Source organism: Lotus japonicus, chromosome 5 (genome assembly GCF_012489685.1).
Source record: "Lotus japonicus ecotype B-129 chromosome 5, LjGifu_v1.2".
Lineage (NCBI taxonomy): Eukaryota > Viridiplantae > Streptophyta > Magnoliopsida > Fabales > Fabaceae > Lotus > Lotus japonicus.
The window spans coordinates 62,788,893-62,804,663 of NC_080045.1; the positions used below are offsets into that span (position 1 = coordinate 62,788,893).

The 15,771-nt window shown below is 35.4% G+C and overlaps 1 protein-coding gene across 1 annotated transcript; it reads right to left on the reverse strand.

Annotated features, from left to right (window-relative positions):
- Window positions 1-1,516: 1,516 nt before the first annotated feature.
- Window positions 1,517-10,823, reverse strand: LOC130717780 (uncharacterized). The gene is made up of 16 exons (XM_057568143.1): window positions 10,668-10,823; window positions 10,303-10,550; window positions 9,982-10,212; window positions 9,186-9,500; window positions 8,831-8,938; window positions 8,115-8,304; window positions 7,549-7,811; window positions 7,022-7,133; window positions 6,116-6,195; window positions 4,808-5,050; window positions 4,653-4,729; window positions 3,785-3,876; window positions 3,178-3,260; window positions 2,593-2,664; window positions 2,060-2,185; window positions 1,517-1,938 (listed from the first exon to the last, which is right to left on the reverse strand). Exons 2-16 carry the CDS (start codon window positions 10,435-10,437, stop codon window positions 1,897-1,899), a joined length of 2,169 nt encoding a protein of 722 aa, XP_057424126.1. The 5' UTR covers window positions 10,438-10,550; window positions 10,668-10,823; the 3' UTR covers window positions 1,517-1,896.
- Window positions 10,824-15,771: the final 4,948 nt, after the last annotated feature.

The window sequence follows — 15,771 nt, forward strand, 5'->3', positions numbered from 1 at the left end:
TTTTTAGGGATTTCTTGTCGTTTTATGGTTTTGGGCCGCTTTTTAGGGTTTTGTGTCGACTTTTGAGTTTTCGGCTGATTATTAAGAGTCGGGCCGATTTTTAGGGTTTTCGACTGATTTTTAGGTTTTCGGCCGACTTTCGGTTTTTCAGCCACTTTTTAGGCTTTTATGTCGACTTTTAAGGTTTCGGTCTATTTTTGAGAGTCGGGCTAATTTTTAGGGTTTTCGGCCGATTATATTAAGATAAAAACAATTAAATGAAGGAAATTCATTTATATTACCCAAACGAAGAATTTTACAATTGAGCGAATTTCAACATTTTATCCAAACAATAAAATTTGAAATTCAAGGGAATTCAATTGAATCATTTGAATTCCATAGCATTTAAAATCCCTTGAATTTCTACAATCCCCCATCCAAACACAACCTTAGCGTTTTTGTTGGAAGGGGTGGAGGGATGGACAAGAATTTTGTATCAGGCTGCATTCTGTAGCAGTTTAGTTTGCTCTTTTGCCTGTTCTGTTATGGTTCTCTTTTCACCATTTCTTGTTAATATTTCTCACACTTGTAAATGGTTAAAGTACTTCTCCTTCATTCTTTTGCTTACCTAAAAAAAAAGAATTTATTTTGAGTTTTCTGGAATCAGTTTATGGAGATCGATGGTTGAATCTTGAATGAGGTTTCGCAGGTAAGGAAGTGGGAGGGAGAGAAGGGTTTGTCACTTTACATTTTTACCCTTTTAGGTCTCAGTAAATCCTAACCATTGATCTAAAGAATATTCCAAGATTCTCTAATCCAATGGTGTTTAGGGATGGTCCACCGGTGGACCAGTTTATAACTTGCCCACCCTAGTGGGCACCTCTAATAAATAATAAATAAGTTCAATTACATTTTGGTCCCTATAATTTAAGAATATGTAATTTTATTTTCTATTGTTTTAATTGCTCGCAACAAAGTCTCAATACTTTCAAAATTGAACAATTTGATTAAAATGTTAATTTGTCATTTCACAACTACCAAAAGAATTGGCATATATCATAATTTTTTGTGTAAACTGAAATCGTTTTAACAATGCCATTATGTAAAAGAATATGACCTACGTCGACTTTTCTTATTAATTATTAGATGACAAGTTAAGATCAAGACCAAATTCGTTCAATTTTAAAAGTAGAAGAACTTAATTGAAGTTATTAAAAATACAGAGACCCAAAGTGTGATTATTAGCTGATAAGTTAAGGTCATAACTAAATTCATACAGGTTTGTATAAAATTTAATATTGAGATTGATTCACATTGTTTTATCCTGCATCATGAACTTAAAACCATAAATGAAAATAAAAAAATTGTCTCATGCAAATTATAGGTTAATAAGTCTCGTTATTACATCTTAATATGGGTATTTACTTGTATCAACATTTCGAAAGTCGGCACTTCATCTAATCAATCACATTCCCGCAGTGAAAAACATGCTATAAATATCAATTAAACGAACATCAAATCATGCTACAAGTAGGACTTGTAATAATATCTCAACTTTTATTTTTAGTTGTATGAGCTTTACTTTTCTTTACGGCAGTATACGCATTATTAAATTCATACATGACCCAAAATTAGAGGAGTTCCTCTACATTTAACCCTAACAATATATAACTACTTCACCTGCTGGGTGGATACAATTTACAGGTAAGTGATCACACAACGAAACAAACTTGAGGGCACATTCCTACGAAACCTTCCAATTTTCATTAGATTATATTTTTTCAGAGCATCACACGGAACCATGTCAAAATAACTGCACACTTGAATTTCAGGGAGGAGAGTCAACAAAAATCCCTTTTGTTTCATGAAATGACAGCACCTGGCAAAAGATAATGTTATAGCCTCACAAAATCCTTCCTACTCGTCATCGTCGTCTTCTTCAGGCGCCTCTTTTAGCCACTACAAACAAGAATCAATAAATGGCTTATATAAGAAAGTAATACATCTCATAGGATAGTTGGAAAAAAATGCAAGTATAACCTAATTTTACAAGTGTGTAAAAATAGATAAGAATACTCACTTGAATTAATTTTTGGGCCTGCTTAACAAAAACTTTATCATATTCATCTGCGTCTTTCTTCTCATCTTCCCAACTCAAAATAGCATCTTCGTCTACAATATCTTCTTCATACATGAAGTGCAATATCTGAAAGCAATTAAGAAGTTAGGAGGGGGAAAAGAAAATCAAATTTAGTGTTAGAATGTGAAACTATTCACTCCAATTATGTTACAAGGAATGAAGTAGTATAGGTAGGTATAGCAGCAGGAAAAGGTGACGGTTAAAAATTGTCCAATCTCAATATCACTAAAGAAGTGGTCGCTGCCGACAAAGTTAGATAAAGAAGAATGAAAGCACGAGAACAGAAGGGAAGTTTTATTGTGTGAAAGTCCATTTCATAACTTGAAAACGCACCAGCTTTAGACATAAAAATATCTTCAATAAATAATGGAAGATATAGACAGCTAAGTTTATAGCTCAATGCATCTTTCTGACATACATCCTTACAGAACGAAGACAAATCAACAACTCTAACTTGTTAAAAATAAGCATACCTTTGTGAACAATGGAGCATACTCCTTCGCAGATTCCAGACACATTTCTTCAAGTTTTAGTATTACTTCAATCTGGAGTGAAAAAATTGAAACCACGGAGAGAGGGCAGATGATTAAGTAATAGGAATCAAATAGGGGCATCAAGTAAATGGTTACTATATTCGAAACATTAATATTACTGACAACATTTCAATTAAAAAATACCATGCCAATGTTATGTAACAACTCGAGAGTTCATTAAATGAAAAAAATTGCCTTCATGTTTCACACAATCAAAGATCTTTTGCTTTTCTTTCTCAGATGCGTGAAACCACCGCAATGTCACAATCAGATCAAACATTGACCAAGCTAAAAGAATGCTCGGCACTGCATATGTATACAGCAAAACACAGCACTGCATATGTATGCAGCAAAAACACAGCACTGCGCATTTAATTTTGTGAAATTGTCTTTTCATTAAGCCTTAAAAATGGACATCAGATGATAATTAAACCATTGAAAAAAAAATGTAGGATAGATTCTCCAAAAAACTACAGGAATGAACGTGAATAATTTCAACACGTAAGAAAGAATTGACAGCCGCACCTGCTCATCCATATCACTCAGATAGGGTGCAAGAACATTTTTCCATTGTTTAAGTACATCCTGAACATTCTTCATCAAGCTATCTGAAAAATCATCCCAGACATCATAAAAAGCATTAAGCAAGCATAAGAAATACCAAAAAAGAAAAAGAATAACATATCTACAAACTGATAAAAAATAAAATCAGATGAATCAGAACTACCTAACATTACCCCAGTAGAAGGAGTCAGACACGTGGATCAACCAACACCATTAGAATCAATCAAAAACCAAATTTTCAGTAAAACCATCTAGAGCAAATTCTTTTCAATTATTCTAATGTTTTATTAAGTCTTCCTCTACCCCTTTTAATTGCACTGCCTTCCACTTGACTTGTCACTTTTCTCACTAGAGCCTCCAACTGACTCATTTATCTCATTCTGCATATTTAATTGTTTGGTATCTCTGACAAGTTTTTCGGGACACCAAGTTTTCCAAATAGGTTTCTAGTTCTAAACTAAGTTATGGAAGAATCTTTTATCAAATAATAAGAAAGGAATGGCTAATAAAAAAGGCATGGAAAATAATAATAAGATCAGGTAGCCATAGAGAGAAGGAATAAGCTTACCAGCTGAACTATGGGGCATGTCTATAGCATGTTTCATCATTGCATAAAATACAGCTCCAGCGCAATCAGCAGTTACCTTATTGTATGACAACCTAACACATAAATAAAGGCCATGTTTCTATTAATACAGCCCAGTAAACACATTAAAAAGTGTGATCATATAAAAATAATAAAAACATATGTTGAGAACACCAATGTCGATAAATTGCAGTAAGAATACTTCTAAACACATCCTATGAAGATACCATAGCTTCTAGACATAATGGAATGCAGATTCTTTACATTTTTTATTAAGAGCAGTTGTAAGTTTGGATGATCTAGAAAAAGCAGAATTCCCGATCTCATTTCAAGGATATCCTATAATTTGATTGCTATCCTCAGCTTTTTAGACAACTCAAGAAACTCTGTTACACCAATAATTGTCTGCCTCCTTCATTTCCAATTTGTTAATAAACATCAGCATCAAAACAACTGAATGCATGCTTGAATATGGGAGGGCATGTCAAATTAACGGCTTATAGAGTGGATTTACTAATGGAACACAATATAGGTAGATGTAAGAGAACAGACGAAAAAGGTAAAAAAGGAAGTTGAACATGAAAACTGAAGGTAACTCAAATGCTCTGCTCTATAATTAGTATGAGATGCCACCATTAGAAATGTGAAACAACATCTATGCACACGTTCACCACATCCAAAAGTAGATCTGAGATCCAATATACAGACCGACACCAGAACTCTCTCTCCCTCTCTCTCTCTCTCTGTGTGTGCGCGGTTGTAATTTGATGCTTGAAAATCGCAAGAAACGGAATAGGCCTCCTACAGTCTACATACAACTTCAAACAATCCACATAAATAAATTACATACTTCAAGGAGTTGACTTCTAAGATCAAATGGTTATCTTGTATGTTTTCATCCACACCCCTGAGAAAAGTTGCTTCAACCTGCAAATGATAGGATATTTAAAAATCTGATATCCACAAAGTGTAAGTGACATAAGTTTTACAGGTTAAAATTCACACCTCTTTATCAAAATCATCTCTAGAATCGTCATTATCATCATCATCTGAATCACTAGAATCAGGTTTCAGCTCCCCAGAAGGTGGGAGAATGGTGTCATCATGTGTTAACTCCAAATCATCTTCAATAGCTTTCAGTGCTTCCAAAATTTTATCTGCAGTAATAGGCGCTACTGAATGCCTCCACTCTTCTTCATGGCCTCCTTCACATTTTGGCCAAACATAACCAGCCCCACCCATACCTAGCTGATCAATGAAACAAATTGAAATGAGAAACATTAAATTCATTATAGAATGAAATTTTTATCAACCAAATCTTAGCTTCACAGATTAAGAATCTCAAATTCCTAATTAGGTTAAATGTCTATAATTATTTTGGTACAAGATGAGACTGGAGCCAAAAAAGAAAGCTAGATTAGTGTTAGTGTTCTGTACTAGACGATTAGGATGTACAAGCTTATAGAAGTTTGTAGTGTATGGAGTTCAGACATGTGTTAAAACTGGCATATGTATCCATTCTATTCTAGCTGTAAGCCTGTGACCAATTCTGTTGTAAAATAAATGGACAACTCATTGTTAGATTAGACAATTTATGTTATTGGGCTGGTTTCTGTTAGTTGAGGGAGTTCAAGGGATTGTCAGTAATTAAATCTCTAACAAAATGGGAGGATAGGAAATAGAAAAGAAAGAAGATAAGGCATCATTCTGGATAGTTGGAGATTTGTCTGCGTGGGAGATCTCACGCTTTAGAAATCCTGAGATAAACCATAACCAAATTCGGATAGCTTGTATTCATCCTTTCTAATGTTCAAGGGCTAGGGAAGGTTTCATCAACCAAATTCTATCTTTTCTTTCATTTTCCCCCTAATATCTGAACAACAACCAATCAACTAATTACAAACAATCCCTAGAACTCCCTCAACTTGCATAAACTAGCCCAATAACAAAAATGAGCCCATCGGGCTTACCGAACACCCAACGACAAAGCAGCTAAATCTAACTAATCAATAACTTGCAATATATATACTCTACCACACATGTAATCATTGTAACTTTTCTATCAGAGTTAAGAATGAACAGTATAGCTATTCTCAGAGATTCTCCTATTAACTTTCTCACACCTTGTATCTCCAATGCCCAACCATTCTGCAGTAACAGACCTAACTGACCTTTCTTTTCCGGGTTCCTAACACAATTTCATTAAAAATCACTTGCATCTAAACTTAATCTTCATGATCTGCCTACAAATAAGTTGAGACATACTCAACACAATGGTGAAAATTATAAAGTGAAAAGTTCTGCAAAACAAACCTCTGAAGGAGGGCTAAAATGTGTATCCAATTCCTGGTAAGCAATTTCTACATCTGACTTATCCACTGTACTGGTGATAGCTGCAAACATTAAAATGGTAATTGGAAGGTATAATATATGCATTTGACCTATCAATACATAGCATAAAGAAAAAGGAATTTGCTTATAACTTAATATAGAAGCTCCAGTAAGAATAATTGACCAAATGGAGAATAACCCAATAATTCAGTGAAGTATTCTTTAAGGACCTAAAATTTGTATTATAAATCAATTACAGAATCAAACTTTTACTGTTACCAACTAATGGCTTCAAGATTACTAAAACATATTTTATTGAAAAATGGAAGACAAAAATATCCCACATGACAAACAAAAATAACTTATAATATAGACAGAATACACGGCATAGGCATTTGAGCCTTTCACTAATTATTTATAAATAAATACTTTTCAAAAAGTTTAGTTCTTCTACAGCAAAGAAGACTAAGAAAAACTTAATTAAACCACTCAAAAGGATTTAAATCTTTACAATCCCTCCAAAGAATAAGATTTTGATAAAGTATAATAACATTGATTGATCCATGTAGCTGGCACACAAAAAGTAATTTATATACAAGATTACTGGAATTACATAAATCAAGCCACTCCTAACTAAAACAGCTAATCGAGCTCAAAATACTCATTTTAAGAATTAGACACACTCACTCAAGAAAATTGAATTCTATGGAAATAAATTATCAGTGGCGTCAGTGTTGCTTTTGGGTCGAAACAACTGTCTCACTGGTTTTGTTAGTTATGAGAAATATTTTATACTCTAGCATTAGTAAATTAAATAATAGGAGAATAAAAGATGAGGGTATGTATCTCCAGGGCACAGTTGAAAGTTAAATGAAAATTCAGCAATACCACTAGCACTATCAGCATATTCGAGCTCCTCATCACTATCTTCCTCAATTGGCTGCTGTAATAGAGATACTTTTGAATAAGGAGGAACAACAAACCCCTGCCCAACTACAACCTAGAAGCAAAAAAATTATGATTGCATCAAAAGCTGTATACATCATGAATAATGGGCAAATTCCATCTAGCAATGAATAACTAAAAAAGTCTCTGTATTCCAATCTTTGCAATGGAAAGAGTAACTGAAATAAACAGGAAGTCAACTGAACTTAACCCAGTTCTTTTCTTAGATTCATGCATGGTCATAAAAAGTGTAAATAAAGAAACAGCATAAGAAAAAACATTATAGAAAATAATAGTTAATGTTATAATACTATAATAGAGAATAAAAAAAAAAACTGCTTCAATTATTCTTGAGTATCAACTAAAGCCTTTAGTTTAAAAGATCTTAATACTTAAAGAAGTCCAAACATATGAGAAACCATAAGAATGAAAGTATGGCTCCTGAAATGGAATGGTATAAGGACACGAACCTTGAAAGACAAAACAACACCAGGTTCCAGAACAGCTCCCGACTTCATAGTCGCTCCATCACATACAATTGCATGCCAAAGTTTGCAGCCATCTTCTATGGTGACGTTATCCCATATATAGCATCCCTCTATGAGTACATCTGACCCAATTTTACATCCTTCTCCAATAATAGAATTTGAAATTTTAGTGTTATACCCAATTTTGGTGCCAGATCCTATAGCTGTGGACGGGCCAATAACAGCAGATTGTGACTGAGATATTTCTGAAAGAACAAAAGAATTTATTAAAACAGAATATATTAATAAATGAAAATTAAGAAAATCAGTAAAAAATAGTTTGGACTTTGGACTCGAGAATCTAAAAGCAAGGGTCATAATAGGATAATTACTTATTCAGAAAGTTTAATCTCATAGGAGATGAATAACCAAGTACATTACACGAAGAAACAAACATAGTCATTGCTTGAAACTAAACCAATATATGAGTATTGAGTACACCATATTATCATCCAAGGTTTAAAACTCTTCACCAGCACACCATTCAACACTAAACTTTACATCCATACCTGAAGCACGATACATTCCTTGTCGTTCAAGTTTAGTAGCTGTCTTGCCAAAATTCATAACATCTGGTACAAATGGATATGTCCATCTATGAATTATATCCTTGCTGACAGTGTCGTAACTTCGGAAATTATCAATCCTTGCAGCATAGTCTGAGTGGATTTCATGAACAAAGATTTTGTACCCCATTATCTGAAAGAAATATATGGTAATGTTAAAGAGGTGTATACAGAATGCTAAAATCAAGAGAATCTGACCCATAGAAGAATCTTTTTTTTTTGAAATACCCATAGAAGAATCTATTAGCAACCTAAATGGTGAGGTAGTATCCTAAAATAACTTGAAGGCTTGTGCAAGAAATGCACAATACTTTCTCATAGTTCCAATGCATCATGACAAGAAACTTTTGGAAAAGTGACCCAATACTGAAGTAGTTTACTATTATAGTTTCAACACATGCAAACATGTGATGTGATCAATACAAAATAGCACCTATGGTTATATGTGTAACGTGTTCCTCAAATAAGGCACTACTGAAGGAATGTTGAAGGTCTGTATGAGATTAAAGTTAGCTCTTTTGTTGCAGTAAAGGAACAATTCATGAGGATGAGCTATTTCCTTCCGTTACAAACTTGAGGAATAATTCCCAAAAGAATAGCATACACTAGAGTACTGAAACAACAATGTATGTCAATTTAGCATGTGGAAGAGAAATTACATCATCAACAAGCAATCCCTTGACAAAATGACGCCGTAGATGTTGGTAGTCAAAATTGTCCGTAAATAGGCTAAGGACTTCCGGCGAGCATATGTCAATGTAACAATCCTGCAGAAAGGAAATTATCGACCTAATGAACTCCGAAAGTATAATAAGGTTGCATAGGCCACAAGGATATGACCTAACAAAGTAGTAATGAATAACAAAGAAACAATAAGAACAGTAAATAGTTCACAAAACAACTAATGATAAAATTAGATTGGTAACACATCATTGATTGAGCGTCTCTTGGCACACAGACCAATCATGAGGTAAGCATCACTGACTAGGAAATATATTAAGTTAAAGATTCTACCTGCTTGTCATGGTGCAGAGAGAGGGAAGGATTATCAACAAGCAATGACTTATCAAGATGTAAAGTGCTTTTTGAATAGTCTGCCTTATCCTCATAATACAAAAGCTGCTTGGTATCAGGATCAATGGCCATAAAAATTTCATCAGTACCAAGTCGAGACTGATGGATAGCTTGATTAGGTTTTGACCGTTTGATGACCATGGTCATTACAGCGTTACTATCTTTCTTCTTCCTTTCTTTATGTTCTAGAAGTGCCTGAGTAAGTGACATGTTGCTTACAGTATCTCCACTGATCAGGACAAAGTCTCCATGTATCTTGAAAACAACATTATCATAAAGTGTTACTACTACACATACAAAACCTGGTCCCAATAAATTACTCAAAGTGTGAAAGAAGACTATGTTAACAAAATCACCACTCAGACAGTAATAACAAGATCATCATGTGTGATGTGTGAAGTACTACACATTTTTTAATAATCCACTACAGAGAAATGCTACCAACATATTTTGAACACACTCTTCAACACATTCACTACGATTGGCTCATTTTTTACAAAGTCAACATGTTTCTTTATAAGTTATCAGTTTACCAGACAAATTGTGTAACATTACAAAAAAATAGACAAATCATAGAGACATGTTCAAAAGAGTGCATTGCCGGCAATCTCGGTATCAAATCACAAAACACAATTACAATGGACTGGCAGTGGCAGTGGCAATTCCTAAAAAGAAGCTATAAAAACAGAGCATGCAGAACTTGTCATCATAGATAGAGCCATGTTAGAAGACAAACCACATTGCGCTCATAGATCACGCGGAGCGCGTCTCCAGCGCTCACAGAATTCTGTGACTCGATAGTGGTCACGGTGAAATTCGGTTGCGATAACCACTCGGATTTGTCCAAATATTGAATCACTTGCTTGGCATGAGCACAGCAGAAAACGAAAACCTCTTCAACACCAGCGGATTCGAGCCAGGTCAAGGTGTAATTGATCATCGGAACATTCACGAGTGGCAATAACACCTACAATAGCAGGAAAAACAAAACTGCGTTACATTGCGTGATTCAACAGCAAATGCATTGAATCCAAAGAGGGAGAGGGAGAAAAAGTACCTTGGGGCGTTCAAGCGTGATAGGTCTGAACTTGGTGGTGAAGCTATCAGCCAAGAGAATGGCCTGCCATGGAACCCTAACCAAATCGTCAGGGTCCTCTGAAACCCTAGCGGAGCTTTTCTTTGGTGCACCCATTTTGTTCGTTACACGAAGCACGCACGATTAACTGCTATCCGCAACGATCAGAAGCGATGCTACTCTGACTACTTAGTTTGATTTTCGCCTTCTCTTCCGTCGCAGACAGGTAACTGCGGAGGAGGAAGAAGACGCATGGTGTTTTGTATTAATGATTCCGAACAATAGAAAAATTAGGTAGAGAACGGTGCGTTGTGACGGCACAGGCGAAAAACGGAAGAGAAACGCACCTGTGTGACGGCGGGTGGCGGTGGTTGCGGCGGAGGGGCGAGGGTACCGGCGGTGTGAACTGTGAAGCTGCTTACGCTGAAACAAAGCTAGGGAGCTAGTGCTTGAGCTTGAGACAATGAAGCTTTTTTCCTTTTTCTTTTTTTTCTTTATGAAAATGAAATCTTATAAAACCATATCAATTTTCCAATGTTTAATATTTATAGTAATAAATTAGTCTTATATTAGAATAATTAAGGCTATTTAAATTATCGGTTATATTTTTTGGCCCTCGTATGATAGCTCAAGTGGTAGGAGCTAGGGGGACATATGAGTTGGGATCCAGGGATCGATTCCTGCACGAGTGTAATTTATCTTTCCGATGTACCCACTAGACCTCTCTCACCCAATCCACATGTCTCATATCTTAAGGGTATTGTTTAGTTTTGTTATCTAATAAGAAATTATCATGAGTCTAGTTATTACTATAAATTTGAATAAGTATTTTATCTTTTAATCAATTGATTGTTCGGAATTCTTTCAATTTCAACACAAACAACAAAACTTGAAGAGGTTTTAGGTGACCAGAATGAGGAGCAAGAGAAAAAAGGGGCGTTTCGGTCAAGCTTGTGTTAGCACAGTTTTTTTTTTTCTAAAAAGAAACACTAGTCAACCAACACCATTTTGTTCGGTTTTCGCGTGTGTTCCGTTACAACATTGGTCCACGTGGGACTAATGATTTCCAAGACTGGTTCAATGGATGAAACTCACTTGAAGAATTGGTTGAACATGGGTTTACGTTGGTGCATCAGCTTCAATCAGGCATTAGTGAGTCCTAATGGTGTTGGTGCAACAATTTTAAAGTGACTTAAATAGGTTAAGTCGAAATGAGTTGTAAGGTCATTAATCTCAAGTCATCCTTCCACACATAGCACATTAGCAAAGTTATTTGACAAATTAAAGTTACAGATTTAAAACGTTATTTTTATGCGGAGTGACTAAAATCAAGCTCGCTTACAAAATTAGAGACTAATTTAATCATTAACCAGTTCAAATCTGATTATGACAAATTGATTAATTTTAATTGGATGGTTGTGTAAAATAATTCACACTAATTAATTAACTCAACCCTTTAAAAAAATAATTAACTCAACACTTAGGTATGTAATAACCAAAATAAATATGAATGTGCATATATAATAACTAATACTCACGCATATTTGCACCAATTATTGATTAATTTACTAAATAAAATTTATTAGGGCATAATGATATTTAATTATCCATATGACACATGATATTCAAAATCAAGGGTCTTAATATACGCAACGGAATTCACAATCACAACTTCGTCCTCATCTTGAGCACGTCGTCTCCTTTCTCCCACGCACCAACATTCACGCCTCCATTGAACTCTCTGTCACGATAGGTTCAACCTCTGCAAGTTCGACCAAAACGATAACGAGTCTAGGCTGAGCATGTTGGAGAGATCAACGACAAATCCAATATGAACATACACAGGGCCGCCGTGTAGGGGGCTAGGAAAAGTAGGCAATTGCCTAAGGCCCCCTAGAATATATAAGGCCTCAAAAATATTTTGTATGTATATACTATATAAGATATAGGCTTAAAAGCATTTGTTGCCCCTGATGTTTCATGTTTGTGCAAAAGACACCCCTCATCTATTTTTGTCAATGTTTGTACCCTCGATAGTTCTAAAAAGTGTAACGAGTACCATTCCGTCAGTTTGACGTTAGAAAACTAACAGAGGGGCTGACGTGGATTTTTTTTATTCTCCTAATTGCCACATGTATTATAATAATAATTAAAAAGAAAAAAAAGTCAGCGTTTCCGTAAAAAATCAGCATCTTCTTCTTGTTTAGAAAAAAAATCAGTGTTCCATAAAAAAAATCAGGGTTTTCTTAAAAAATCAGTACATAATCATATAAAGAAGGCTTAATACATAAGAATGCCCCTGAAATTGTAAAGGGAATCAGTTCCAGGGCCTGTAAAATTTTCGCATCAAATTGGGTCCCTAAGAAATTTTTTTTAATTCAATTAAGGCCAAATCTCAATTTTGTCCTAGTCATCAATTACACCTGGCTTTTATAAATTTTTTTTTAATGAAAAAATGATAAAAAAATAATTTTTAATTACAAGTCAACAAAATAATCAGAAAAAAAAAACTTAATAAAAACCTAATCTAATAATCCCTTAACTAAACAATCTAATAATCTAAATAAACTAATCTAATAATATAAAAACTCAGAAACACATAATCAATTTCCAGCACCAACTTGAAGAAACCCAGCAACACTAGATATCATAAACCCAGATCAGAATAATCCCTCCACCACGTTAAAGATCTGAGTTGAGTAGAGAAAGAGAACCTCAATTCTTGGATCTTTAACCAATAATCTCTGCAAATTTTGTGCCTCGCTCACCACCATTTCACCACGTTTCCAGATCTGAGTACCCACTTCCCAGCAACAAAAACCCAGAAACACATAATCCCTCCACCACGTTCCTCGCTCTCCGCCATTTCACCTCCACTGACGAAACCGACGCCGAGTTGGTCTCGAAGATCCTCCTCCAACACCACAACCCCTTCGACGCCATGGAATCCTCCATCCAACTCCACGGCATCACCCTCACGACCTCACACCAAACCTCCTCACCCAAACCCTCCTCCACCTGCAACAAGATCTGTGAGCCCCACCCCCACCTGCAACCAGATCAGTGAACCCCAACCCCACCCCCACCCCCATCTGCAACCAAATCTGAGGACCCACTTCCAAGAACGTGTTGTTGGTTCTGATCTGGCTAAATGTGAAGCTCCTTCTCCGCATCCCTGTGCTTCTCTCTCTCAGGAACCCACGAGGAGAAACCGATAGCATGAAGCTTCTACTCCTCCTTCTTTCTTCTCAGATTCTTCGTTTTCGGTGAAGTTAGCCTGCAACCTCACCCTCAAAAACCCCAAATCTGTGAAACGAAAATCAGAAAAGGATTTGGGTGGGTATGGTGGCGGTGGGGTTGAGGTTGAGGTTGGGGTTAGGGGTCGGGTTGAGGTTGCGGGTGGGGAGGTGAGGTGAGGTTGCAGGTGGGGTGGGGTTGAGGTTGAGGTTGGGTTGCGGGTGAGGATGCAGGGTAAGGATGCAGGGTTGTGGTGGGGAATTGGATGATGATGATGAGTTTTTTTTCCCTGTTAATAGGGTTTTTTTTGAAAGTGTTAATAGGGTTAATTAAAGAGGATGAGGAAATGTATCAGAGATTGGATGATGATGATAAAGATTTTTTATTAAGTTTTTAAATTTTTTTTCTGATTAAATTATTGAGTTGGAATGAAAAATAATTTTTTTTAATTTTTTTAATTAAAAAATAATAATAAAAGCCACGTGGTATTGATGACTGGGACAAAATTGAGGGCTGGCACACTTTGGCCTTAATTGAATTAAAAAAAAATTCTTAGGGACTCAATTTGATGCGAAATTTTTTCAGGCCCTGGATTTGATTCCCTTTACAATTACAGGGGCCTTCTGATGTATTAAGCCTATAAAGAATACATCCCCAAATTTAAAAAAAAAAACCCAAATCCCAAAATTCTTAAATCCCTAAATCAGAAAATACATCCAGATTCATCTTCTTCTTCTTTGAACACATCCAGTTCCACAGCTTCTTCTTCCTTTGGGTCATGTCCCTTTAATGAAATTGGTGCCACAACATGAAAATCTCTTCATCATCCCTTCCAAAACGAAACCCCTCATCTTCGTCTTCTTTCTCTTCACCTCAGGATAAGGATGCGGTGAAAGAAACACTTCATATCAGAGGAGAAGGATTGGAGTAGTAGAGTTTTGGTTGAAACACTTCATATGTGTGTGAAGAAATAAACAGATCTAGGTGAGATCGAGATCGAGAACGGGAAAACGGGAAGAGATCAAGAGAACTGGAAGAGATTGAGACCACAGGGATGAGTTTCAGTCATGGCCTTTGTTCATGGATGAGTTTCAGGCATGGCCTTTGTTTAGGGATGGGTTTCATCTTTCTTCTCCTCTTCTGTCTCAGGAAGAAGAAGAGAGGGTGCTGCAAGAACCAAACCATGTTTATCATCATTCAGTTTCTTCTTCCCATTCTTCTCTCGTCCTCTTCTTCTTATGACCGAAATTTTTCTTGGTCCCTGAGAGAAGGCAAGATCGATGCTTTGCCTTTTGGGTTTTCTGATTCTCTCTTGATGGGTTTTCAGAGGTTGGGTTTGGGGTTGGGAAGCGTGAGGGAGGGAGGTTGGGGTTGGGTTTTCTGTTTCTCTTTCTTGCTGGGTTTGCTCTGTTTCTTTTTCTTGCTGGGTTTTTTCATGTGTTTAAAAGATGAATATGAATGGTTGAGAATGAGTTTTTCTGGGTTAATGTTATGATTTTTGGTTGAATATGAAGATGTTAATTTTTTTGGTCTAACTTATGCTCTTTTCCTTTGTTGTTCCCGTCTGAGAAGAGTTATTGATGATGGCAATTAAGAGTATGAAGATGAAAGATTAGAGTTAACAAATTGATTAAGGGTTTTTTAAAAGATTTAATTAAAAAAATTACTTATTTCATGTTGGGTTGATTATTTTACTGATATTTAAATTCCCCTCTTTTTTCTTTCTTTTTTCTTTTTTAGCTACTATAATACATGTGGCAATTAGGAGAATAAAAAAATCCACGTCAGTCCTTTCGTTAGTTTTCTAACGTCAAACTGACAGAAGGGTACCCGTTACACTTTTTATAATCATCAAGGGTACAAATATAGACAAAAATAAATAGGGGGTGTCTTTTACACAAACATGAAATATCAGGGGCAACAAATGCTTTTAAGCCTAAGATATATTATTGAGACTTGATAGAGTAATGAAACAATAAAAAATTATGCAACATTAATCGTAACATGGATAATGTAATGTAAGAACTTAAAAGTTCAACGTAGAATGTGCAACTTTGGTATTATTAGTAGTATTATTTTGTATTGGCAAATTTATATTTTTCCGAAAAATTAATAAATAAAATAGTTGTTGTTTATACATTTCGAAAACTAAAAATATTAAATTGTGTCACTCATAACATTTAGATTTTTAATCACTTATATATATATAATATA

Coding starts and splice junctions, on each gene's coding strand:
- LOC130717780 (XM_057568143.1), bottom strand. CDS start 10,437: ATGGGTGCACCAAAGAAAAGCTCCGCTAGGGTTTCAGAGGACCCTGAC. Junction 8,939..9,185: donor CTCTGCACCATGACAAGCAG/GTAGAATCTTTA, acceptor TCCTTTCTGCAG/GATTGTTACATTGACATATG. Junction 2,186..2,592: donor ATGCTCCATTGTTCACAAAG/GTATGCTTATTT, acceptor AATTGCTTTCAG/ATATTGCACTTCATGTATGA.